This window comes from Nematolebias whitei, chromosome 21 (genome assembly GCF_014905685.2).
Source record: "Nematolebias whitei isolate Nwh7 chromosome 21, NemWhi1, whole genome shotgun sequence".
Taxonomy (NCBI): Eukaryota; Metazoa; Chordata; class Actinopteri; order Cyprinodontiformes; family Rivulidae; genus Nematolebias; species Nematolebias whitei.
Window position 1 is genome coordinate 17,158,701 of NC_056518.1, and position 26,149 is coordinate 17,184,849.

Sequence of the window (26,149 nt, forward strand, 5' to 3'; positions counted from 1 at the left end):
TTCTTCTACTTTTAGCTTTTAGTAAATTATACTTTTTAACAACCGTTTGTCCACTTTTAGCTTATCCTGCTACCATTAGTCTACTTTTAGCTTTTAGGTAGCCTTTAGCAACATTTACCTTTTAACTACTGTTCTTCTATTTTAAGCCTTTAGCCTTTAGCAACTTATATCTTTTAGCTACCGTTCTTCTACTTTTAGCTTTAGCAACTTCGCTATCGTTCTACTTATAGTTTTTAGATAGCCTTTTAATACTTTTATGTTCTAGCCTCCTGAATTTTAGCCTTTTTGATATTTTACCTTTTAGGATACAATTCTGCTGCATTTAGCCGTTTGATACTTTTGGCTGAACTTCAGCTTTTAGGTAGTGTTTTTTTTTTTTTTTTTTTTTTTAGCAAATGTTGGCAGTCATTCAACATACACTATATATATATTTTTTTTTTTCAAACAATGCATTTCATACTTAAGTGTAACATTTAAAATAGGACTTTTCCCACCAGAAAGTAACCCATCCCTCGGTGACATGTTCGCACCTCACAGCAACCATCTGTTGCGTGTTTAGCCTGTTTTCAGCTCAGGCACGAGCTGCAGCTGCGCGTGCTTCCTCCTGGATCCTCGAGCGCTCATTGGGTTGTTAGAATTGATGAATGACAATTTGTCAAAGCCGGATCGGTCCATTTGGAAAGGTATGCCCTGTCACATTTCCGTCAACCAGTGTTCTCCACCTGCAGAGGGACAACTCCTGGAGAGCCGAGTCGTAAAACGTGCCTTGGTTTAATTTTTGCTTAAAAAAATAAATAAATACGGACAACCACACAGCCACCGCGTAAAAAATAAAAGAATACTCCAAATCCACGAGGCAGAGTGGTACAATCAAACCGAGTCAGGGCTGGCTGCTATTCACTTTTTCCACGACTGAGAGCAACACAGCACCGGGGACGGAGAGAAAAATAGAAGAAACAGCCTTAAAACAATTACCAGTGTGGGTTTTATGTCTCCAGAAGAGTCTCCAGCATGTCTACGAAGGCAGAGCAGTGTGAGTACAGCTGTGTGTGTTTTAATGTTTCATGTATGAACGGTGGATTGGAAGCAGGGGAGCTGTCCTTGGTGGGGGAACCTCGGTTTCCAAAGCAGGTTGCAACACGTCCCCCTCACTGCAGAGGATGGCTGGAGGTCTCTGTGCGCACACAGTCCCTGAACGCATCTCTGAGCGTTCCATATCTGCAGGATGAGAATACAACATGGAGCTATTTCACTGTAATTTCAGTTATGTTTGATTGACGTGGCCGGAGGAGGCTCGTGCAGAAGGCGAGGTGTGAGGTTGGTCTCAAGGTCGACTTGTCGGATTCTGTAACCAAACGATATGGCGCCTCTTCCATTGATCAGTGAGGAGTTTCTGTGCATGCAGGATTTAAATCTGTCCTCCTCGTTCCTCTGACTGATTTTAAACAGAAACCAGCCACTGGTTTCCACTCTGTGGAAGTTCTGGGGCCAAATAACAGCCTGTTTGTAATTTATGCTTTTCTTGTTTTAGTCAACAAATATAACTTTTCAAATTAACCCAGAAAAATAGCTTTTTTGTGGCAGTGCTGGATTTAGCTGAGGAAGCTAAAGCTGAGTTTTTAAAGCTAAAAGAAACAGCGCACTGGCTAAATCCCCCAAAGCATAATGATAGTTAAAAGTAGCAAAACACTGGTTAAAAAAATATAGCAAAAGGGTAGCCAAAAACTAAAGGTGGCTAAATAAAAGCTATAAGCTGCAGCAAAAGACTAGGCAGAAACAAAAAGTAGCTAAAGGCTAGCTAAAAACTAAATGTAGTGGGATGACCAAAATACAGCAGTGCTGAAGTAGATTTAAAAGCGAACAGTGGTTTTGAAGGAATTGAAGAGGTGTCAGTTTTTACTGTAAAATATTTATAAATAACGGTAAAGGTTTTAAAAAGTATAAAAGTTATACAAAACAAATGTCATAACACCCATTACCCGAATGAGCTGAGCGTTTGTGAATGGCTAAATTAGCACAAAGTGTGCATTCATAGTGTAAAACAAACAGAAAACAAACAAACAAAAAAAAAAACCCATTAAAATAGTGAGTATTCACCATTCTTACAATTATCAGCAAACCTTTCTATGTGTTCACAACCCCATGCTTTATGGTGTTTATGAGTACGGTTACAGCAGAACACATACAGCTTTGGCCACACATTCTCAAAGCCTGCAGCTGGTGTCTTTGTTTTTTTGTCCTTTACAGGTCAGGTACAAAGTAAACACCATTGTTCAAAATCCCACATGATGGGTCAGCATTTTCTCCACGACTTATTTCAACTCTTAGCCTGACACGCAAACAACACCGCAGCATCCAACACAACAGGAAGCATATGGAGCAGCCAACCTTTGCAGAACTGTCCCTCCAGTGTGGTTGTTTGTTAAGGAAAAGGCAACCCCCTTTCATGTTCGCCACATTTTCCCAACTTGTCTTGGGACTTGAATTGGCAACCTTTTGCTCATGAGCTTGCTTCTGTAAGCGGTGGGTTGCAGGCTCCTTTGGGGCTTCTGGTGACCTCGCTGCGACACTCAGAAAGGTCACCTGGTTAAGGCATGGAGCCATGGGAACACAGACTGTTTGTTTAATTATATTCTGCTTAGCCACCATCAGGAGAAACACTCTGTGCTTTTAGGCTCTTTACTGTTACTGTGACTTGTATTTGTGCTCAGATGAGACAACCACTTTCTTTTAGTGTTGATTCGCTTGTCACTCTGCTCTTTTATTTTTGTCTAGTTGCCTCTAAGATACGATACTTGCAAGAGTATCACAACCGTGTGCAACACAATATTTACCCTGTGCCATCCGGAACAGACATTGCAAACACACTGAAATACTTTTCCCAAACCTTGCTCAGGTAAGTACCCTGCTCTGGAGCCATCAGGTGAAGTAACAAACTGTCTCAAATTTAGCTTCCTTCATTAGGTTAGACTCTGACACATTTTTCTCAAAGAAAGTGACACCACTGAACGTCTAGTATGAAGTTAGGAGAAAAAAGTTGCTTTGTTGAGCTTTAAAGGGTAGTTTGGATTTGTTCTTTTGAAGATGGCTCATTCATTGATTTAGTGGTTGATTAGACAATAAATTCTTCCCATGGTTGTTCTGCTGTGTCTTCTCCCAGTGGGGGTTGGTGGAGGCTGACTCTTCCGGTCGTGCAGCTGTAGGGTCAGCCTGCTCTCCGGGGCTCTGAGAAAGCTTGAAGCGAGAGCAGCTTGTTGTTTCCTTCTCCACTACAAGTCGTGGAGCAGCCATTTTAGACCCATCTAATGTCACAAGTTGTCATTTCTTCTCAGTCACAGAGGCTTTTGGGTTTGTCTGGACATGCTAGAAGTTAGAATAAACACTGTAGCTGTCGCAGAAATAAAATCCTCATCATTTTTTTGTTCAAGCTCTGCTTTGAGGAAATTACTAATACATTTGTGGGTCACATAGGCAGAAAATGTTCCCTAGAATGTTAGAACCGTAAAATAATCACCACACATGCACCAAAAGATGACAAAAATAAAGCATTTTTATTTATATATCCAATACACCAAAAAAATCCACCCTTCCTCCTGAACCTCACCCCATGCTAAGTAATAAAGGCCTACAATAAAGATAAAATGAGTCCACTTAGCTCGCCCAGTGGCGAGACCCCTCCCCAGCGTCTAAGCTTGTGATGTCGTCCAACACCCCGGGGACTGACTTGACTGGACGATGATTGGACCTCCTGGATTGGCTCCACACCAGATCAGAGCAGCAGGAACAGTAGCTCACAGGAACAGAAGCTGGAGAGCAAGCTGGTGACTGCACCCAGCTAAAGCCCAGCCCTGACTGTCTAAAGGAGGCGCCCAGCCTCCCCTCCTGACACAGGAACACCTAACCACCTGTCTTACTGTCTTTGTCGCCGGCAGCCCTAAATGACTTCGAACGACACCCTCCCTCCAAAAGTGTGCTGCCACAACCACTGAAAGCTCTACCCTCAGTTTGAGAGACCTTTATTCAGCATGCTGCTCCTTTACTGGTTGCACACAGCTGTCCCTGATTAGTCTCTTTGCCTCCACTGATGAGTCTTGCCCAAGCACATCACGTTATTTACACCAGCAGAAACCCAGGCCGCAGTGAGCTCAAGGCGTGGGATGGTGATGATTCTTGTGGGCACCACTCTGTCTTTACCCATGACTAGCATACAATGCACTTGTTCTTTAGCAAGAATCCTGATGTAGGAACATCGTCCCCACTGCTGCTAGCATCTGAAAAATGACGCAACTCAATTTTTCTGACTTTGCAGAGGTTCTCGGGAATGAGGGCATCTTGGTATCTGAATGTTTTGGAGATTTTCCCAGTCACAAAGCCATGCTTCCCATTTGGTCTTTAATGCAGTGGGAATAGGTTCATCCCATCCAGCCCCACGTTGGGCATCATCTCAGGTGACACTTGGGTACATGAGAAATGATGCTCGTCACTTTCATGTTTTTGTTGCTAATTGAGTACAGAGAATAAGAAGTTACAGATCCAAAACAACGGTTTTACATTGAAGCTGATCTAAATCCAGCAGACCCCTCCTCTAGGGGTCTCAACGTTGCAGACCTGATGACTTAAATAGGCTCCCCGGACCTAAATTCCTATGGGAAAGAGAAAGTGATGCAAATCAACACTCCTCAGAGCTTCTCATTGGTGACCTAGAAGTGAAGGTCCTTAAGACAAATGCTCTTGAAGCAGACAGCTTTCTTGAGAGGTTCTCATGATTTTCTGATTGGAATACATCCCTTAATGTTGTAGCATGGATTAAAAGACTTGCAAACACAGATGGGTCAGGGCCCATTAGGATTAAAGAGGAGACACATGTGCAACCTTTGGATCTGCCAAAAAAAGAAGGAAGCGGACACTCCAAACATTGCCTGTTGAAAGTGAAACACGTGGCCTGTTGACGAGCGAGCAGCCGGAGCTCTGCATGCCATGCTTTGAGAGGCAACCCACTTGGAAGATTGGCTTACTGTTCCCAAATCTGCTGGACATCGGAAGTGACCCCAGGTGAAATAAAAGGGACCAAAGCAACATTTTGGAGGTGCTATTGTCCATATTGTCCATTTTTCCTCTTGGTTCTTCTTCTTCATGGTGTTTTATGGTGGTTGGCAAACAATGGAAGGTGTGCCTCTTGGTTGTCTCGGGCTATCTTGTTTTCTGCTCATGTCGATACACTCCTGCAGCTTCAATTCCACCAACAGATGTTACTGACCCAAAAGTATTTGAATTTTTTTTCTGCGACAGCTATACATACATAAAAAAAAAAAAAACTTTTATTTTTTATTAGCCAATATTTGCAAAAACAGTCCTGGAGAGTAAGTTGGAATGCCCCACTTTAACCATTATTATCAGCTTAGGGGACATTCTATTAGAGATTGGCAACTGGCCTCAATTCTACTCTTTATTTCTCAGCCACATAAGGATTATTCCCCTGCCAGAGGGTTTTCCGAGGGCTGCCCATGCACCAGCAGTCAGTGGGCGTTTTCAAATGTGGCTTGTTGTGGCACAGATTGAGTGCAACTGCAGTAATATGCAAGTGATGATTTTGTCTCTGAGGGGCAGCATCCACAGAGTGAGAGAGAAATCAGCCTCAAATGTGCAGCGCAATCACTGCCCACCTTAGAGGAGTCTGGGGTTCTCAGCAGGGAGTCTAGGATCACCCTGTGCTTTTAGCAGCCAGGAGTAGTATGGTGGCCCTGAGGTGTACTTGAACAACATTTGAAAAATAAAATAAAATAAAAAAAACGGAATTACATTTGAAAAAATGGAATTGCATTTGAAAAAACGGGATTACATTGAGCCAAAGCGGAAGTGGCCAAAGTGGAAGTGGCCGAAGCGGACGTGGCCAGAATCATATTAGAAAAAACAGAATTACATTTGAAAAAACGGAATCACATTTGAAAAAACGGAATTACATTTGAAAAAACGGAATTACATTTGAAAAAACGGGATTACATTGAGCCAAAGCGGAAGTGGCCAAAGTGGAAGTGGCCAAAGCGGATGTGGCCGGAATCATATTAGAAAAAACAGAATTACATTTGAAAAAACGGAATTACATTTGAAAAAACTGAATCACATTTGAAAAAATTGAATTACATTAAGCTAAACAGGAAAGTTTTTTTTTTTTTACTTTATTAACAGCATAAAACTGAACAACAGAACAATATACAGTACACGCAAAACAGAGATACAGTTAGCAAGCTATCCTTTAAAAAAATCCTTCTTGTTTGGCTTAATGTAATTCTGTTTTTTCAAATGTGTTTCCGTTTTTTCAAATGTGATTCCAGCCACTTCCGCTTTGGCCACTTCCTCTTTGGCTTAATGCAATTCCGTTTTTTCAAATGTGATTCCATTTTTTCCAGCGTTGTTGTGATTTTGTTCTTGTTTTTTCAAATGTAATTCCGTTTTTTCAAATGTGATTCCATTTTTTCAAACGTTATTGTGATTTTGTTGATGCTTTTTCCAATGTAATTCCATTTTTTCAAATGTTGTTCATTTACACCTTAGGGCCACCGTACAGGAGAGCATAAGAAGAGAAGAAAAAGCAGAGAGCTTTGAGAAATTTAGCTGAGATGTGTACTTTTTTTAGGAGAAAAACTAGCTTTAGTCACAGTAGAGTACACTGATGAAAGAGACAGGTATTTAATTCACACATTTGACTGACACACATATAGACAGCAGTGCAGGGTTTGACAGCAAATGTATGTCATGTTCTGTTTGTATCAGTGCATTTCTACATGTGTTTTGTGTCGTTCGTATCTCCATGTCGTGCGTTTGTGTGCGCGTCTGAACATATGCGTGTTTCTTTCTCTGTTTATGTCCACGGTATGCGTGCGAGCGTGGCTGTTTGTGTCTGTGTTCATTGTTCAAATTGATGATTTGATATGACGAATGGGCAGTGAAAAAGTCATACTCTGAGATACAGTCTGTTGTTGTGTATTAGTGCTGTTTGAGCTTTTTAATGACTCTACATTGGCTGAAATCTTGCAGAGTGTAATTTTGAGGGGATCAGTCATTATGTTGTAACCATAAATCCTGCTTGCTGAACATTATCTATTTATTATTATCTTGAAAATAAGGAAATCCCCTTTTTCACTTGCCACATAACTGTAACACTTTAACTCTGCATTAAAAAATATCCTTTAAAATTTTGAAAAAAATACATGAGTTATAATCCGGGCTCTGATAAATCCCAATCATGTAGCTGACAGAGCAGCATAGCTTTTTGATGATTTGTAGCAAAAAGAGCAATGCTCTCTGGCCCTCCCCCCTCTCCTTCCTCCTTCACCCACTCAACCCAACTAGTTTTTTTTTTTTTTTTTCCCCCCCCCCCCCCCCCCCTCCTAAAGTCCAATATGTCCACCACCTTCCCCAGGGGACAGCAAACACAATTGTCCATCCTGCATAAGCTCACAAACATAATGCTACCAGTCATCTCCCCTCTGATACAACCTATTCCTTTTTTGTCATTACAGTTTCTTCTCTCTACCGTAGAGTAGTCGTTACATTTATTTTAGAAACCTGAATCCATGTGCCTGTTGGATCTCATTATTTCTCCTGATGATACTGGTTCAGTATCATAACGTATGCATACGGACATTATTTTTCTGGTGCAATAAACATGTGCTGTGACCTAGAAGCACTTGATCTAACCTCACACACATGTTTATTATTGGCTCAAGCATGTTTCAAAAGTGTCACCTCTGTATTTTCCCGAACCAATCTGGTGTCACTCCCATCTTTGACAGCCCCACTAAAGACAAGGAAATTTCATTTGAAATTATATTCCACAGTGGCTAATTGGCCCCCTTTTTCTGCATGGTAGCCACTGACTTTGCTGATTGGAAGATGGCAGCCATTGAGGGACAGTCATTTGCACTGTCCCTTTTTGGAGAAGTATGGGGTTGCCACTGAAAACATGCCATTTTTTATATTTTTGCTCCTTGTCACCAGATACGCATGAGATGCAGTGATCATTGCAGTTTGTGCTCATGTTTTTTCTTTTGTTCTCCAAGCGCAAAGCAAAACAAAACGAGGAAAAATTTGAATTAAAGTCACTCTGAACCGATGAAGCAGGGGAAAAAAAAATTACCCATGCCATTCAGTGATACAGTTCAACAGCGAGACACTGCATCCTATGTGGGGTTTATCTGGGTTTGTTTTTTTCTATTTACGCTGTCTCTGTAGTGCCATTTCAATGTAATGTGCTGTTTTTTGTGTCTTTGTTGTCTCTTTTTTTCCCTTGTTCCCCTCTCCTTACCCTCCCTCCCCCTCCCCTCCCCCTCCCACCCCCCCCGGAGCAGCATTCTGTCCCGCACAGGCAGGAAGGAGAACCAGGAAGCTTCCAATTTGGCCGTGCCCATGACCATGTGTCTTTTTCCTGTGCCATTCCCACTCACCCCATCTCTAAGACCACAAGTCAGTTCCATCAACCCTACAGTTACTCGCTCCCTCCTTTACAGCGTTCTGCGCGATGCCCCGTCAGACCGCGGGGGGCAGGGGCAGCAGAGTCGGGACGCTCAGCTCTCAGAGTACCCCTCTCTGGACTATCAGGGCCTCTATGTGACCCTCGTGACCCTGCTTGACCTGGTGCCCCTGCTGCAGCACGGTCAGCATGGTGAGTCAAGGCCCAGTGCACCACTGTTTGTCATCATCATCCTCGAGCCGCCTGGCCTGCATGAAGCCACTGCTGCTTTTTTGGCCTCTTTTGTAACTGGAGAAGGAAGTCCTGCTGAGGATCTTGAGGGATGCATGGGGTGATGGGGAGCACGCTGGATACCGTCAACTTTCATAAGCCATTGGATACACCTGATATCGATAGGCCTTATCTTCTGTGTATCATAGCAGACTGCATGTTTGTTATGCAAAGTGGGAAAAATGCTCTAATGTTGTCATGTGTCAAAAACAGACAAATGTAATGATTTTTTATTTAATGAACACATCTGAGAATGACTTAGTGTATGATCACTCTGTTTTGCACTGCTCCAAAGCTGCCTCATAATCAGTAATCCTCATAAATATTTGTTTGTTTAAAAAAAAAAACCTAAAAGGCATGAAAATCCATCTTTTTAACTAGATTTTCATTTATTTATTTTTCTGGAAGTAATCATTTTAGTAGCTTTTAAAAGAAAAACTCTAAACAATAGTTCAATTGTTTTCTTCCCCCCCCCCCCCCCCACTGTTAAACTATGAAATTATGGTAATTTCATGTAACTGTCACTTGTGGCTGCGTACAGTATGTGCATACTGTACGCACAGCTGATTGAATGCGTGTTTGTATATCTCTCTTTGTCTTTTTTTTTTCTTTTCTCTTTTCCTTTCTCATCAGATCTGGGACAGTCTATATTTTACACAACAACATGCCTCCTGCCCTTTCTCAGTGATGACATCCTCAGCACTTTGCCCTATACAATGATCTCCACTTTAGCCACATTTCCTCCTTTCCTCCACAAAGACATCATTGAGTACCTGAGCACGTCTTTTCTCCCCATGGCTATATGTGAGTATGACCTAATGTAATAAACCTTTATGGTGGTAAAAAAAAAAACTGAGAATAAAAAAGCCAAGGCACAATACTGGACTGATTAAAGGTATGCACTATGTCATGAAAACTGGTCCCAAAATAGTTCTTGTTGTAAGAAACAAGTCTGCACAATTTATTTTCTCATAACAATGGTTAATGTGTCCTTAAATTAAAAATTACCACCATGTGCGTTAAATTACCTATGAAAACAACCAAAGTGACTAAAGTCATTTCAACCTTTATTTATACAAGTTAGTCTCATTGAGCCTTGAGGACTCATTTACAAGAAAGACCTATATTTAACAAAGAATGCTAACAGTAGACGACAATGACATCAGTATACAATCTTAAAAGAAGGCATATAAATTGAAAAAAAAAATGGAAGAAAATGTAAAAAAAAAAAAAAAAAGCTACATTATAAAGGGATATAAAAAAAACTAAAAACAGGAACATGTCTGTATTGGTTTTTGCCAGGAATTTAGCAGATGTTTGAAGCCCCTTAGAGAGCTCAAGGACAAGAGCTTCGGGTCTTTTTGTAAGATATTCCAGGAAATGGGAGCGGAGTAGGAGAAGGCCCTTTTGCCTAGTTCAGTCTGCACTGAGGGATCACTGCAGGTAATAATGTCCTGAGAGCGCATGTTGTAGCTGCACTCACACAGAGACCTGTAGGAGGAGATGTATGAAGGCAGCAGACCAAGAAACGATTTAAAGATGAAAATGTACCAGTGAGAGTCTGCATGAAGTAAATGATGACCAGTTAACCAGTGAATACAGGGTGCAGTGGTGAGTACGATAGTTACAGCCAGTTATGAATCTTAGTGCACCGTGATAGACAGCATCCAGCATCTGCAGACATTTGTTGTAGTTCAGGATAACCTTGTTTCTGTTTCGTACTTTGCAATGAGCACCTTTAAATAAAAGTATGTTTGCTCAACATAGCACAAATTTAAAAGTTTAGGTTTATTGCTTAAAAAACTTTAACTATACTTTTAAGCTAAGTAGACACATACCAATTTTGTTAGGCTGACATGTACTGGTGAAAGTGCTAATTTAAGTGGATAAAATAGTTTATTTTCATATATTTTTTGCTTGTTTTAAGTGGGCTCTACTCGGAGAGAAGGGGCAGTACCAGCCTATGTCAACCTGTCTGCTTCATCTATGCTCATGATTGCAATGCAGTACACCTCAAATCCAGGTAGACCGCAGTACTGCTCTCAAAGCACAAATTCAAAAATGATTGCTCTGAGCTGAACCTTTTCCCTGCCTTGTTTTCTAGTTTATCACTGTCAGTTGCTGGAATGTCTCATGAAGCACAAACAGGAAGTGTGGAAGGTAATTCTGCCATGTAGGGTACATTAGCATAGCATTAACACTAGGGAGAAACACACACACACATGTACCAGCTGTGCTTTGTAAAATTAATTTTTAAACATTTCAATTTAAATTAAATGACAACAATAATGTCATAAGCACACCTTTTTGTTTTTAACTTAGCTTAATATTTAATTTTTAATTTTATTTAACCTTTATTTTACGAGCCAGGACATTAAGAACAGTTTCTTTTAAGTGTCGGCCTGATAGAGATGGCTTGAGGCTATAGCGTGTTTGCTAACTGTACTTCATTTAGCTCAAAGAGAGACAGTAGTCATATCTTTATTCTAATTCAGAATGTCAATAAATTAAAAATTGAATATTTATTTAATAAGCACTACATACATTTCTTAAATAGTTTAGAGAATCCAGAGAAACACCTGTGTGGGCTGATAATAGCATGCATTGGAAGGCCAGAAGCCTTTGTATTGCACTTTTTCTAAAAACAATAAATCATCTGCTGTAAAAACCACTACAGGACCTCAGGATTACTGTCAAACTTTTGTCAGTGGACATATTTAGTTTCTGCTTCTAAAATTTTAAGGTAAATTGTCTGCATACTTACATAAAACATAAAGAACATCCATCCAGAAATGCTACTGGTGTCCAAGTTTAGTTTGATGTGCTAAGACAAAATATTTAGTTTAATGAATCGAAATTACTGAAATTTGCTTGTTTTCTGCAAACTGAAAATGCAACTTCTGTGACAATATGATGTCAGTGAGCATTAGTGCTTAATGATATAAACATGTTTTTATGCAATTTATCAAGAGGAGGGTACTGTCATTTCATTTATGATTTACAGAGAGCCTTCCTAAAAATATTTAACTGAATCTCTATACAAATAAATAAAAACTTTATCATATTTTTAAAGGTTGCACCCTCTGTATGCATTACTTTTGAATTAAACCTTTTTTTTTGTTTAGCTTATTTTCTTACAGAATATGCACATGTTCCCAAAACATTAAGTTCTTTGTGAACATTTTCTGTGTACAGGACCTACTTTATGTCATATCTTATGGCCCTTCCCAAGTAAAACCACCAGCTGTGCAAATGCTGTTTCATTACTGGCCAAACTTGAAGCCACCAGGAGCCATCAGTGAATATAGAGGGCTGCAGTACACTGGTAAGATCTTCTAAAATAACACCTGATTTGTTAGCATCATTGAACTGATCACAGTTTTAACCTGCCATCATTCCTTTTTTATTTATTTTTATCTCTGTTACTTATTTCCTCTGTTTGTTCAGCTTGGAATCCCATCCACTGTCAACATATTGAATGCCACAATGCCATCAATAAACCTGCTGTCAAGGTGACTTCAGTAAAAAAAAAAAAACCCACACAATAAAACAGTGACGTTGGTCAGAAATGCGTGGAGCTTTTGCTAGATTGGCCCACTGAGTTCAACTTGTTCAACCTGTTCACTTTTATTAGCCTCCTTGGTAAATAAATCAGCAGTGGGGCAGTGATATCAGCTGCTCTACCCGTGTCACTTCTGCTGCTTCTCTGCTTTATCATCTCCACCTGCCTTTACTCAACTGTGCACAAAACTGACAAATAGAGTTGGAACAGGGAGCACGGATGTGGGCTGGATTTCAATTACCAGGAGCAAGAAGGCGGCATAGAGGGGAGGGGGCCCTTAATTGGAAGCGATGACCCCATGCAGCCCTTGAGGATAGGGTGGCATCAAGTGAGCACAGTAAATTACAGTGCACCATCTGAGCACTGAGGCCATGGGCGTTTAGCGCCGGGCCAGGCACAGTTTGTGAGAGAATGGAGTGCAACATATGCACGCAGTCACGCAGAATGAGGAAACAGGTAAAGGTGCAATTTCTCTTGCAAGTGGGAGAGGCACGTGAAAAATTAGCCGAGAGCTTTTATTTGAAAAATAAGAACTAACTTGTAAGTCTGGTAAATGATAAATAAACTTCTATTCATTGATTTGCTTATGTTTCAGTCAATATCCTCACAGTATTTGTGTTACTCCTGCAGATGTGCATAGACCCTACTCTCTCTGTTGCCCTGGGAGACAAGCCACCTCCTCTTTATTTATGTGAGGAGTGCAGCCAGAGGATTGCCGGGTAGGCATCTGTTTTACCTCTTCTCTCCAACTCTCAGTCCTCCGAAAGCACAATCATTCCCAAACCCACATCGTCGCCTACCGCCTGCCTCATTATTCTCGTCTTTAACCCAGGGGGAAGCACAATATCGTGGTTATGTAATTCCTTCCTGCCGCTAATGAGATCCTCATCACGAAGAACGTGCATTCACTTGTTTTTCCTGTCTCCAAAATGTCGACAATTATAATTACACGCTTTTTCTGTGTTGTATTTTTCTTGTTGCTATAAGTAAAAATGTTTGATGCTTTAGTTACATTAGAGACGGTTTTGTATGTGCAGGTTTTATTATATTTAGGCTCTGAGGAGCAGTTCACCTAAAAATCATCTATTGTTTTGATGTTTCTTTGACCTTTACAGAGATCATCCTGAATGGCTCGTTGATGTCCTGCTACCTCAAGGTGAGTATGCATCACAAAAAACCTGCTTAAGGTGTTCTTGTATGACAGTTTTATGTTTTCTTACAATATAAAGAAGCACATTCAGTACCAGGTGGAGGTGGTTGAGACGTGGAGCTATACACACGCATGTCAAGATGAAGATTCAAGTTTGAGTCCCATCTTAACCACTTTACTTGAATATAAAATAACCTGCATTTAGATGAGATTTTTGGATTTTACTTGCTGTACTGAGCTTTCAGTTGATGTTTCATGTGATTAAAAAGTACTGTCAAGGCTAAAGTTAGGAGATAAAACAGTTGTAATAACTAGATGAAAAATATGCCATAAAAATAGTGACTACTGCCTATATTGCAGCAAAGGAGCACACCAGTCCTGCTGAAATAAGATACCGGTACTTTGAATGCAGTGTTATGCGTGTTGAAAAAAATGTGTTCATCTGCATTAATAGTGTTTATTTTTAAGTGTTGATGCAAGACTGCACTTGTGTATTGGTGTTGTGACAATTTAATGTGTCAGAGGCGTGATAAAGACAAATTACGGCTGTTAATGTATTGAAAGGAGGATATTATGGACATCTAGTGTGCAAAAAGGTGCCCGTTTTCATTTAAAAATGGTGCACATTCTCTTATAATTCAGATAAGCTGTGTCCACGGCATTACCTATTTGGAATCCTGTTACCACTTTAATTTCTGCACATTTAAAATTTCCACAATACTGTGCGCTTCAGCAAAAAAGTATTAGATATTAGACAGGAAGGCACTGTATGTGCATCTACAAGTTCTGTTTTAACAAAGAAAACTTGAAAATATTTAGTGTAATGTTTTAGCTTATCTTTATCAGATGAAAAAAAATCTGTGAGTAATTAGGAACAACGTGTCCTTCATTATTGTTTGTTTTTCTTTGCAGCAGAGATATCTGCCATTTGCCAGAAGAAAGTAAGTTGTTCATTATTTTAGCACTAAAGACACACCTGGAACTTGTTTATCTCTGCAACAGATTATCCTTTGCAGTCTTTGTCTTTACAATATGTGGACAAAATCCCAAACCTAAAATAAATTAAACATGTAACAGGTATTCATTTATGAGCCATAATGATGTAATTTATGTATAAAAGTGGGATGTTTTCTCAGCTGGAGTCCATTCACTGAAGCTGTTCAGTGCAGACCATCTCTTTCTAATGAAACTGCTGGAGCGTGATGTTTATTTGCTATCGCTGAATGCACTTCCACAGGCCTACGTGCTCCCTGCTAGTTTCCAGGGAGACACTTGGCAAACTGATCTCAGGTATTCCTGTCAGGCAGAGCAGCCACTCTGAGAGCAATTGTCCTTAACCCTGATATGTGCAGCAGTTTATAATCCTCCCCTCTCTGAGCCAGCTCTTTCCCACTCACTCAGAGAAATTAAAACACCGCTTGGATTTACACCTACTCTGTCATTATTAACAAAGACATCACGTTTCATCTGAGAATAGCTGCCTATAAATACACAGACGCCCAGAATAGACTGTAAAACCGGCAGCGTCAAGTCTTTTGTTGTTGGATCCAAACAAGTCATCACAAGACAAATGCGGTTATGATGTTTGATAGGGAGCAATGTATTTCTCTAATGGCACAAGATTAGAAGGTGATCAGATTAGGATGGCTATCTGGTGCCGTGCTTTTTATTTTTAGAAACTTGAGACACCATGGGGATACAGTAAACCATATTTATTGCATATGTGCTCAGATAACATCTTCGCTCAAATGCATATCGGATATATCTGGGCAGTGAGTCGTAAAATAAAGAAATATATTTTTAGAGATATTCAGATAAATAAATAAACTAGTTTCTCCTCTGTTTTCCTGGCTTCACGTACTGTAGAACTGCAGCTCTCATGTCAGGAGGGCCGTGGTCACCTGCTTCTCAGCTGGCTGCTGCGAACGCCATGGCAACAGGCCTGTCCGCTACTGCAAGCGTTGCCATGTCAACCACCACAGCAGCGAGGTGGGGGCTGCAGCGGAGACCCATCTGTACCAGACCTCGCCCCCTCCCATCAACACTCGAGAGTGCGGAGCGGAGGAGCTCGTGTGCACGGTTGAAGCAGTTATTAGGTATAAACACCAGTACAGTCGTGTCACCGCTGATGATACGAGAAACATGTTTGTTAATGTGAAGCTCTGTTCAGGCTATTTAGTGCATTTATAGACTAAACTCCATCCTTTTAGATATAAATTTATATCAATTCATATCTGAGTCAGGTGATGCTGTTGTCCTTTGGTTTTTGTCCTTTGGACATTTGTTATGATACGTAACCATAACAACAATGTGGTTTCCTACAACTGGGAGCTGCTGCTTAACATCTCAAAGCTCAAGTAATATCTCAACTAAAGCCCCAAATCCCCAATGAGTTGAAAAGGAGGTACCGTGGATGCATTCACATCTAACTGGAGGTGGTGCTTGAGTGTCTGACCACCGAGATCCTGGAGCTGGCGTAAAACGCGGCTTGTGACAGTGGGAGGACCAGGATCGCCACTGGCACCTGCAGCTTGCTGTTGGCAACGAGGGGCTCAGCAGGCTGCTGGGAGGGGTGACCATGCATCGCTTGGGGAGTTCTGCCCGATATTTAGGCAGTCCGGCTACTTAAAAGGACAGAGATGTCTGTTGGATCCGGGTGGATGGATCGGCATCTGTGGCCAGTTTCTTCGGATCCACTGTGGGACGGACCGCTACAAGAGATCCTTCCTACCCACAGCCATCAGCGTTTATAACATTGCTTTAATGAAACCAGGATGATGAGCTAAAACAACAATTTATTTCCCTTTGGGATTAATAAAGTGTTTTTGAATTTAATTGAATTGAATTCAAAACGTCTTCTTTAGGTCGCCATCACACACCGCCAAGGTTTTTTTTTTTCTCAGGTCTTTGTAAGTGTGTGTGTTCATTTGTCTGTAGCTTAACAAAATAGTTCATGAACTACTTGGTGGATTTTAATCAAATCTGATAAAAAAAAAATTATCATTGGATATCCATCTATAACTGATTAACTTTTAGGATCAACTCAACTCAAGATGGCCACCAGAAAACACTAAGATCTTTACAAATTTTTTAGATAATGGAATAAAATGTGGTGTAGTAACTGAAAGTTATTCCCAACACATACTCCAAGCGCATGAGATTTTGAACAACATTGTTTACAGGGTTTTAATTAAACAGTTGTAAATCTGTCCCTTTTCAGCAAAATTTGATTTTAGCATTCTTTTAGGAATGCTAATTTTCTTCATATCTTCATCCCTTTCCATTTCTCATCTCTTTAGCCTTCTGAAAGAGGCAGAAATCTATGCAGAGCAGCGTGAATTTGAGCTGAACAAGCGTCGTCAGATGGGCCTGTCTGCCTCCCACCACTCTCTGGACAACATCGAGTTTGATAACAAGGAGGACGACCAGCACGACCAGCGCCTCCTCAGTCAGTTTGGCATCTGGTTTCTGGTGCGTAGTGAAAAAGCATGTTCCATAGTATCCTGTTAATATAGAAGCTTGGAGAGAGAAATATGCATCGCTTTGGTCATATTCGCAGGTGAGCCTGTGCACTCCCAATGAGAACACCCCCACCGAGAGTCTGGCTCGGCTGGTCAGCATGGTCTTCCAGTGGTTTCACTCCACGGCCTACATGATGGATGATGAAGTGGGAAGCCTGGTGGAAAAGCTGAAACCGCAGTTCGTCACAAAGTGGCTGAAGACAGTGTGTGAAGTGCGCTTTGACGTCATGGTCATGTGCTTGCTACCTAAACCTGTAGAATTTGCCAGGGTAAGGGTAAAACCCAAACACTTTCCTGGCTGAGCATCATTTGTGAATTGAACTAAACAGATTTGAACTGAAGGTTGAGCTTTGTTTCAATATTTTAAGATGAGTCACTTTTGTTTGCGCGTTCTTTTCCGCAGGTGGGAGGTTACTGGGACAAGTCGTGCAGCACAGTGACACAGCTGAAGGAGGGTCTGAACCGAATATTATGTCTAATACCTTATAATGTCATCAGCCAACCGCTGTGGGAATGTTTTATGCCTGAGTGGCTGGAAGCAATTCGAACTGAGGTCCCCGACAATCAGCTCAAGGAGTTTAGGGAGGTGCTCAGGTAATGCCATCTTCATTATTAAACAATATATTAAAAAAGCAACTTAAACAGAATATACAGGCCCAAGAATACACATAAGTTATTAAATGAAGTGTTTCCAGTCAAGAAATCCTCTTCGGTTGAGAAAAAAGTAAGAAGAGGAGTGAGAATAAGAGAAAACAGGAACAATTAGCTGGGTTTTTTTTTTTATTTTAAATTTTTTTTGCTTCCGTTCTCCCCCTGCAGTAAGATGTTTGATATTGAGCTGTGCCCCCTGCCTTTCTCCATGGAAGAAATGTTTGGCTTCATCAGCTGCAGATTCTCTGGCTACCCGGCGTCTGTGCAGGAGCAGGCTCTGCTGTGGCTGCATGTAAGCTCCCACACAAACACACACCGGTCTTTGCTCTCTTCACCTCCTGGGGTCCTGTCCACAGTGCGTGTGAACTGAGCAGGTTGTGATGGAGAGTGAGAGTCTGGTCTGGGGCCCTGCTGACTATGGATCTGGGTCACAGAATGAGACCGAAAGAGATAGAAGGGATTTTGCTTTTTCATCTCGCATGCACTCACAGCTTGCTGTCTTGTATGTGGATTAGTGGAAAGTTTTCTTTCAGCTTTTATCAGGAGTTTGCTTTAATTTACCGCCAGTAACCAGGTCAAAATCATATCAGAAGAGAGAAAAAAAACAATAGATGGTTGACACAAAGCACAAATGTTGTAATTTCTATCAAATCATGTTGATTTCTAGTCACTTTCTGGGCTCAGGTGAATAATAGAAGTGTTGTACTTGACTTATAGAAAACAAAAACAAAACAGTTATGTTCAGCTTGCAGAACTGGAACCTAAAGTTTTCATTCTGTTTGAGTTTGTGTATAAGATGCTCTAAAGCCAAATTTTTGCTCAACTTCTTTTACATTCGTTGCAAACCGAGCCTTTAAATTTTTGTTGTGCTGTTGGGATGAAGGTGCTGTCGGAGCTGGACATCGTTGTTCCTCTTCAGCTGCTCATTGGGATGTTCTCAGATGGAGTGAACTCCCTGAAGGAACTGGCCAATCAGAGAAAAGCACGCGCCTCGGATCTGTCTGGCAACACCGGAGCTCGAAGGGTGAGCTTGATCACAATGTCAGAAATACCCACAGATATCACAAGACTAAAGGGAGTTCAGGGCTCAGTTTTTCTTCTTGTTTCCTGCAACTAAAATGACACTAATTAAAAAAATAAATAAAAAAATGTCACCCTTATAAAACAATTCACACCTGAATGAATATTATTACACCTTTAGGCCAGAATTTGTTTTATTTTCTGTCAAGTGTCCTATTAGTAATTTGTACATATACCGCCACTTTTCGTCCGTTTTCTATTACTCATTTGGATGTGCTGTATGTTGCCATGGTAACCGCCACTATCTAAATATAGCTCTCTTAGAGGGCTTAATTGAACATGACTGTGATGCAGATTCATCACCAAAATGTACAGCCTCCCAACTCCGCACTTGTGTCTGCGTGACGTTCAGATCTGAGGATTAGAAACGTGCAGGAGGCATGAATGGGAAAGATGATTAAAAGTAAAATATTTTGTTACAGGTGAGTGTTGTGTCAGATCCAGGACGTCGTGGGCAGCACAACACCCTCAGCCCATTCCCGAGCCCGTTCAGGAGCCCGTTCCGCAGCCCCCTGCGCTGCAGCCCTTTTAAAAACCTGGGCCACGCCACCAGAAACTGCGCCCTGGACCTGGACTGTGATGATGACGACATGAATCTGGGCTGCTTTATTCTCATGTTTGACCTCATATTAAAGCAGGTGACTGCTATTTTGTGGGATGAAGAGCCATTTTAATCTTTATCTTAGCTGCATTATTGCATGACTGTATTTAGGACTCACACTCACATTAATACCCACAGGTGGGATCTTGAGCATTGTGTGTCGTGCTCTACTTTCCTATTTTTTGTTTCTCCTCCTCCCCCCTGCTGTTGCAGATGGAGCTCCAGGATGATGGTGTGATGCTGGGTCTAGACAGCAGCCTGGGGAAGGATATCGTGGGCATCATCAACAATGTATTTCAGGCCCCCTGGGGTGGCTCACACACCTGCCAGAAGGATGAGAAGGCCCTCGAGTGCAGCTTGTGCCAATCCAGCATCCTGTGCTACCAGCTGGGCTGTGAGCTACTGGAGAGGCTGACCCCCCGGGAAGAGATTCGCCTGGTGGTGAGACACACAGCATGCATAAATTAACCTTGTGCATAAAGCAGCTATGGCTTTGTGATAAATGCCCTGCAGGCTGTGTATCCCAAAAGTCAGTGCTAGACATACCATTATCAGACGACTAGCTTCTCTGTGCAAGCATTTCAAGAAGAGACTTGTGAACATCAAGTTCAGCTACTCTATGAATCCATACGTCTTCTGTTTGAAATGATTTATCGCATTTAGATGTCGTCTGTCTCTGTAGGAGCCCACAGATTGTTTGGAGGAAACCTTGCTCTTGCCTCAACCTGATTTCTCCCTCGGCACGGCGCACGGAAGTGAGGAAGGAGCCAACCCAAATGACGCAAACACAGACAACCCCGACAACCAGTCTCCTGAGTTTACATGTGTGGATGAGTTTTTAAGTGTTTTTTATTCCCCCCCTCAAAAAAAACAAAAAAAACAAATGAATTAGTAGTAATTACTAAAGACATGTTGTTAAAGTGTTTATCATTTGCTACGATGATGTTGCATGAACTGATTGTAGTTTTATAATTTCAGAAATGTGTTTTTCTTCCTTGTAGCCATGAAAAATAATTCTGACAAGAAGTTCTGCTATCAGAAGCTCCCTGTGTCTTTGAAGCTCATATACACCATTCTGCAGGTATATCTGAACCACTGAATGCCAAAACACAAAAATATGATTTATTTTTTTTGTGCCAGTCATGCACCTCTATGGTATCATTAGGAAATGTCCAGGTTTGAGGAGCCTGACATCTTGTTCAACATGATGAACTGTCTGAAGATCCTTTGTCTCCACGGAGAGTGTCTGTACCTCGCTCGTAAAGACCACCCCCAGTTCTTAGCCTACATCCAGGAGAAGATGCTGATCCCCTGGTGAGTGCAGTAAACACTAGAAAAGAGGACTGCTCATGGAAACCCTTTTGCACCTGTTCATTTAGCTAACTCTTGTCTCTGGTGTTTGCTGTTCCAGCCTGTGGTCCATGCTCAAGTCGGAGTTTTGCCAGCTGGCCTCTCTGGCCGTGCCACAGCTTCTCCACGCCCTCTCTCTGTCCCACGGGGCCGACATCTTCTGGAGCCTCATCAACACTAACTTCAACAGCAAAGACTGGAAGACTCGGTTTGAAGCTGGTGAGACGATCGATTTGTTGACTGCAGCAGCTTCTTGATCAATCGTAGCCTCACATGCGGACGTTTTTTTAATTTGTGCACATTTTGTCAGTTTCTGTTTTTGGTGGAAGGTGTGAATTAACAAACGTAGCCAGCGGGAAGAACCATTGTTCTGCTCTTTTAATCTCTTTCGAAACCATTTCTTGTTTTGTTTTTTTTTTGCTTCTCTTCCTTGGGTTGCCATGGTTACTGTGTGGCTTAAACACAGCATGAATAACAAAGAGGAAATTTTAGAAATAACTTTTTTTTTTCACCTTGTGACTGACAGAGAGCGGCTCCGTGACCTTGATGCAAAGACAAACGTCTCCTCCTGTAACTTGACATGGATAGATTTATGCCAAACATCACTGCAACAGCGCAGACATCATTTCAACGCAAACATATAAATATTAGCTTGCCGTGCATTTGCAAAATAAAAATGAGTAAATGATTTAGTTATTTGGTTTTCACATCTGGTAAAATGCTGAAAAGGTAATAAATTTACAGCCCATCTGCTGCACAGTCCTGTACACTCTCCTACACTGACACCTACTGTTCTGTATGGGTTATTCTGCTCATTTATTCATTTATTTATGTGGGTTAGCTTTTATGCATTTTACAGTGAAAATACAAACACAATTTTCTGAGTGAATTCTCACTTTCTATCCACAATTAAAATAAATGCAACAAGTATTCATATTCTTCACTTAAGGAAAAGTACCACTGAAATTATGTCAAAATACTTCTGGTTTGATCCCTCTGAAAAACACCAACAAAAGTCTGAAACATCAGCAACGTGTTACTGCTGCAGCCACTGCAGGAAGAAGTAGATTACATTATTTATTATTCAGTTTTAAAAGAATGGGTACATTTTAATTTGTAAAAAATAAGTTATGACAAGAAGGAGAAACAATATTAGATCAAAAATGGATTTTCAGTGGCTTTTTGAATGTTTTGTACCATTCTTTTAAAAGGTAACATTGCATTTTATTGTCAAATGTAATATATGATGCTTGAATCTTTCATTCAAAGAGCAACAAATAACTTAAAGCTGCAAAATTAATTTAGTTGAGAAATGACTATAGGAAATGTAATGTGCAAATATAAAGTTCTATAAAATGTAACTATAGGTAAAGTTTATGTATTTAATTTATACAATATTTTTACTTAAATAAATATTTTTATTTTTAAAATTTTATCCCCTCAACTGAATGCATGTAAATAATGTTTAAAGAATTGAAAGACTGGAGTTTATGTTTAGAGACATCTCAGCTCAGAGATTTAGTTTAATCTGTATTTATAAATATTTTCAACAATGCATTTACCATATTTTTCGTACTATAAGGCACACTTAAAATCCTTTAATTTTCTCAAAAATTAACAGTGAGTCTTATAATCCGGTGCACCTTATGTATTAATTCTGGTTGTGCTTAATGACCTCCAACTGATTTCATGTGGTTATTGTGAATGAGTTGAATAAAGTTTGACTTATCTGACTGTTTTGTTTCGCTTAATGTGCCTTATAATCCAAAAAATATGGTAATCTATGCAACACTGTGATGCATTATAAAAAACAACTTAATGACATGAATAATTCTGTATGGTCTCATAAGTTTTCCTGATTATTAACTTATGACAATTAATTTAGAACATGAGGTGACTCATTTCCTTTGTATTCACCGTGTGTGGTCAGTGTTCCTGATCGTGACTCATTTTCACTCATAAATCTCTTCCCAGCGGAGAAGGTCGCCGTGCTGTGTCGCTTCCTAGACATCGGTGCAGTGACAAAAAACCATCTGCTGAAGTACTCCCTGTCCCACGCTTTCTGCTGCTTTCTGGCCTCCGTGGAGGACGTCAACCCGTCTGTGGCCACCAGGGCCAGACTGCTGCTGGACACCATCAAGAGGCCGGCCCTGCAGGTGATCTGAACAAAGCCAAATTAGAGTCATATTTGAGGTTTGAATACAACATTTTTAGATTTAGGACTCACATTTCAGATTTAAAAAGCAGGAAATGTTTGGCATACTATACCAGCGTACTAACTTTGAAGTATTGTTTCTGTTGCATAAAACAACGATCGGTAAAACTCAGAGCCGACTAACCTCACAGATGCATTTGACATTTTGCAGGGCTTGTGCTTGTGCCTGGATTTCCAGTTCGACACGGTTGTGAGAGATCGACCGATCATCCTCAGCAAACTACTTCTGCTGCACTTTCTCAAGAAAGACATTCCCGCTCTCAGCTGGGAGTTCTTTGTCAACCGCTTTGAAACTTTGTCTCTGGAGGCTCAGCTGCATCTGGACTGCAACAAAGAGTTTCCATTTCCCACCAGTGCGTAGCTGCAAAGTTCTCATTCAGGTTTTTTTTTACACTGCTCATAAAAGAAGCCAAAGAGTCGTCAGATGTAAATTGGTGTTGTTTCGTTGACAGCCATCACCGCTGTTCGAACCAACGTGGCCAACCTGAGTGATGCAGCTATGTGGAAGATACGGCGGGCTCGCTTTGCCAGGAATCAGCAGAAGAGTGTTCGTTCTCTGCACGACAGCGTGAAGGGAGGCCAAGCAGAATCCAAACGAGCTTTTTCCCTTCCAGAGTCACTCAGCAACCGACTTCGTGAGTAGCAGGAACAGACAGCCAGTCTGAATCCAAACCTTTGTGTTTTCACTTTCAGCTGTGGTTAAACACTTGTAATTAGCTTTTAGCTTTTAGCTAGCCTTTTGCTAAGGTTTACTTGCAAACTGCTCCATTTGCTGATTGCTAATTATAGCTTTTAGCCAACATTTTACTACTTTTAGATAGTTTTTGCTACTTTTAGATTACACCAAGCATTCTGCTTTGTTTAGCTGTTAGTTGTTCTGCTCTTTGTAGCTTTTTTAAGCTTTGATCGATGCAGTTTCAGCTTCTTCAGCAAATTTCAGCAAGTCATTCAATGCTCAACGTTCACGCTGCATTTGTACATAAAATGAAACGTCTCTCGTTAATAACTGTTAGGTCATTTCAGTGTCTCATGTGTGCTCAGCTGACATCCAGACAACACACAAGTTGAAATAAATTGTTTAAAGATTTAAAAGTTCCTTAACGTGTCAGAATAAATACAACTTAAAACACCAGCTTTCCCAAAAGAGGACATGGTTAAACAAACAAGACAAAAATATTACACTTGTGATCTGTTCTTTCAGGAAGCTTGTGTTGATAAGTCTCTGATGTTTCACTTGCGTGTTTGCATGTTATCATGTCAGCGTGCCATGTGACCTTCTTGTGTAGTGCATGTAAACAAACCCAAACAGATGACTTGATCATTTTTATTTTAGAGGGCAGCTTTTTCCTCTCTCCAAACAAAACACCTCCCATTTAAACCAAAAAGTTCAGCTTTAGTTTCATTCGTAGAGAAACTGCAGAATGCTGATGTGCACGGTGACTTTCCGGCCATGCACACTTGTTTGTCACTCTTCTCCTGCGTGTGAACTCCTATAATCATGAGCCGATAAGAGCATGTATATATCTGTTTTTGTTTCTTGTTTTGTTTTTGAATCCACGTGTGCTGTACGATCATGAAGTTCGAACATTTGTCCTTGTGCTACCTCTCCCTGTGCATTTCCCTAAACTGTGCTCTCCATATGTGGTTTTTAGCTCTAAGGCTTACGAGGCAAGAGCAATCTGCCCCGACACTTGGAGATATGATAGAGAAGGTCCTGCCAGGTAAATAATAACCAAAATTTGAAACATATGATGTTACTTTTTCACAGCTGCATGATATTGGGAAAAAAACCAACAATAAAAACAACAACTACTGGCAAAACTATGAAATTTGTAGCGTGAAAGAAAATATTTTATAAAACTGTCATCAGGTTTGAACTCATTTGTCCACAGAAAATAAAATAAAAATGGACACACATTTAGCACAGTCATCAGGTCATTTGTGTGTGTGTATCCCATTTTGCATATTCCATAAACTCCCTGCACTGATCAATGGATATTGCATGATGATGTTTCCCTGTCCCTTATTAGGATGAGTTGATTCCCCCACCTCTAAGTGGTCATCCTTCCCCCTGCTATCGCACCCCACCCCACTTTGTAGCTCGCTTCCTCCTGAACCTTATCCCCGACGCTTCAACCCTTGTCGCAGGTCAGACTCCCTCTCCTGAGGACGACACCATAATCAAAGACCTGCTCCCAGAGAACGCCGGCATCGATCACCAGACCGTTCACCAGCTGATCATGGTGCTGATGAAATTCATGGCCAAAGACCAGAGCAGCGCCGAGGCTGACATAAGCAGCGCCAAGGCCTTCAACACCGTGAAGCGTCACCTCTATGTGCTGCTGGGCTACGATCAACAAGAGGGCTGCTTCATGATTGCGCCCCAGAAGATGCGCACCTCCACCTGCTTCAACGCCTTCATCGCTGGCATTGCACAAGTGAGCGACACTTTGAATTTTTCTTTTCGCTTCTGCTGCTTGTTATTGTGCTGAGACTGTGAACATTGTGAATATAACTGCACTTTCTTCAGGTTTTGGACTACAATATAAGTTTGGGAAAGCAGTTACTCCCCCTGGTGGTTCAGGTGTTGAAGTACTGCGCATGTCCTCAGCTGAGACATTATTTTCAGCAGCCGCCTCGCTGCTCCTTGTGGGCTTTAAGGCCACATATTCGACAGATGTGGCTCAGAGCTCTGCTGGTTATCCTGTACAAGGTATTTACATCACAGAACTACAGTGGCATTTTATTGCAAGATTTAAAAAAAAAAAATCAAATATAAAAAAAAAGCACACTTATTAATTTCAACAAGCTTTTATGATATTTTCAAATCTGTATTTTACTGAAGATTAAAATAAGATCATGCACACCTATTTATCAGTGTTTTAAATCACTTCATTACTAAAATCGTTTTTTTATTTCCGTTTTGAACACTTTGCATTATTATTTCTTTTAAGCAGGACTTTCACCCACGCACACACAAACCTTAAAAGATCGTCTTATTTTGTACTGTAGTATCCCTACAGAGAAATGGACAACAGCAAACTGGTCCTTCATCTGATCCACATCACCATCAACACCCTGAACGCTCAGTATCACAGCTGCCGTCCGCACGCTGCAGCCGGACCGCTCTACAGCGACAACTCCAACATAAGCCGTTACAGCGAGAAAGAAAAAGGTTAAGCAAACTCACAAAGCTTAAACTTATTTGGTAAAAAGGGTGGAAATACATCTAAATTAGCTGAAACGTTTTGCCGTTTACTGATTGTAGATGGGACGTTT

General features: G+C 41.0%; 1 protein-coding gene across 1 annotated transcript in view; it reads left to right on the forward strand.

The window, feature by feature from the left end:
• The first annotated feature begins 959 nt into the window (after nucleotides 1-959).
• Nucleotides 960-26,149, forward strand: part of LOC119427920 (protein unc-79 homolog) — a 37,274-nt gene continuing 12,084 nt past the window's right edge. The window contains 29 exon segments of the mRNA XM_037695582.1: nucleotides 960-1,033; nucleotides 2,776-2,896; nucleotides 8,349-8,662; nucleotides 9,374-9,544; nucleotides 10,668-10,763; nucleotides 10,845-10,900; nucleotides 11,936-12,065; nucleotides 12,188-12,252; nucleotides 12,933-13,021; nucleotides 13,418-13,458; nucleotides 14,365-14,393; nucleotides 15,319-15,548; nucleotides 16,752-16,923; nucleotides 17,012-17,242; nucleotides 17,377-17,567; nucleotides 17,793-17,916; nucleotides 18,508-18,648; nucleotides 19,127-19,342; nucleotides 19,519-19,746; nucleotides 19,988-20,129; nucleotides 20,307-20,386; nucleotides 20,471-20,619; nucleotides 20,717-20,874; nucleotides 22,630-22,811; nucleotides 23,022-23,223; nucleotides 23,323-23,505; nucleotides 25,019-25,308; nucleotides 25,401-25,583; nucleotides 25,883-26,045. Of these exon segments, the coding sequence (XP_037551510.1) occupies nucleotides 1,012-1,033; nucleotides 2,776-2,896; nucleotides 8,349-8,662; nucleotides 9,374-9,544; nucleotides 10,668-10,763; nucleotides 10,845-10,900; nucleotides 11,936-12,065; nucleotides 12,188-12,252; nucleotides 12,933-13,021; nucleotides 13,418-13,458; nucleotides 14,365-14,393; nucleotides 15,319-15,548; nucleotides 16,752-16,923; nucleotides 17,012-17,242; nucleotides 17,377-17,567; nucleotides 17,793-17,916; nucleotides 18,508-18,648; nucleotides 19,127-19,342; nucleotides 19,519-19,746; nucleotides 19,988-20,129; nucleotides 20,307-20,386; nucleotides 20,471-20,619; nucleotides 20,717-20,874; nucleotides 22,630-22,811; nucleotides 23,022-23,223; nucleotides 23,323-23,505; nucleotides 25,019-25,308; nucleotides 25,401-25,583; nucleotides 25,883-26,045 (4,399 nt within the window). The 5' untranslated portion in view covers nucleotides 960-1,011.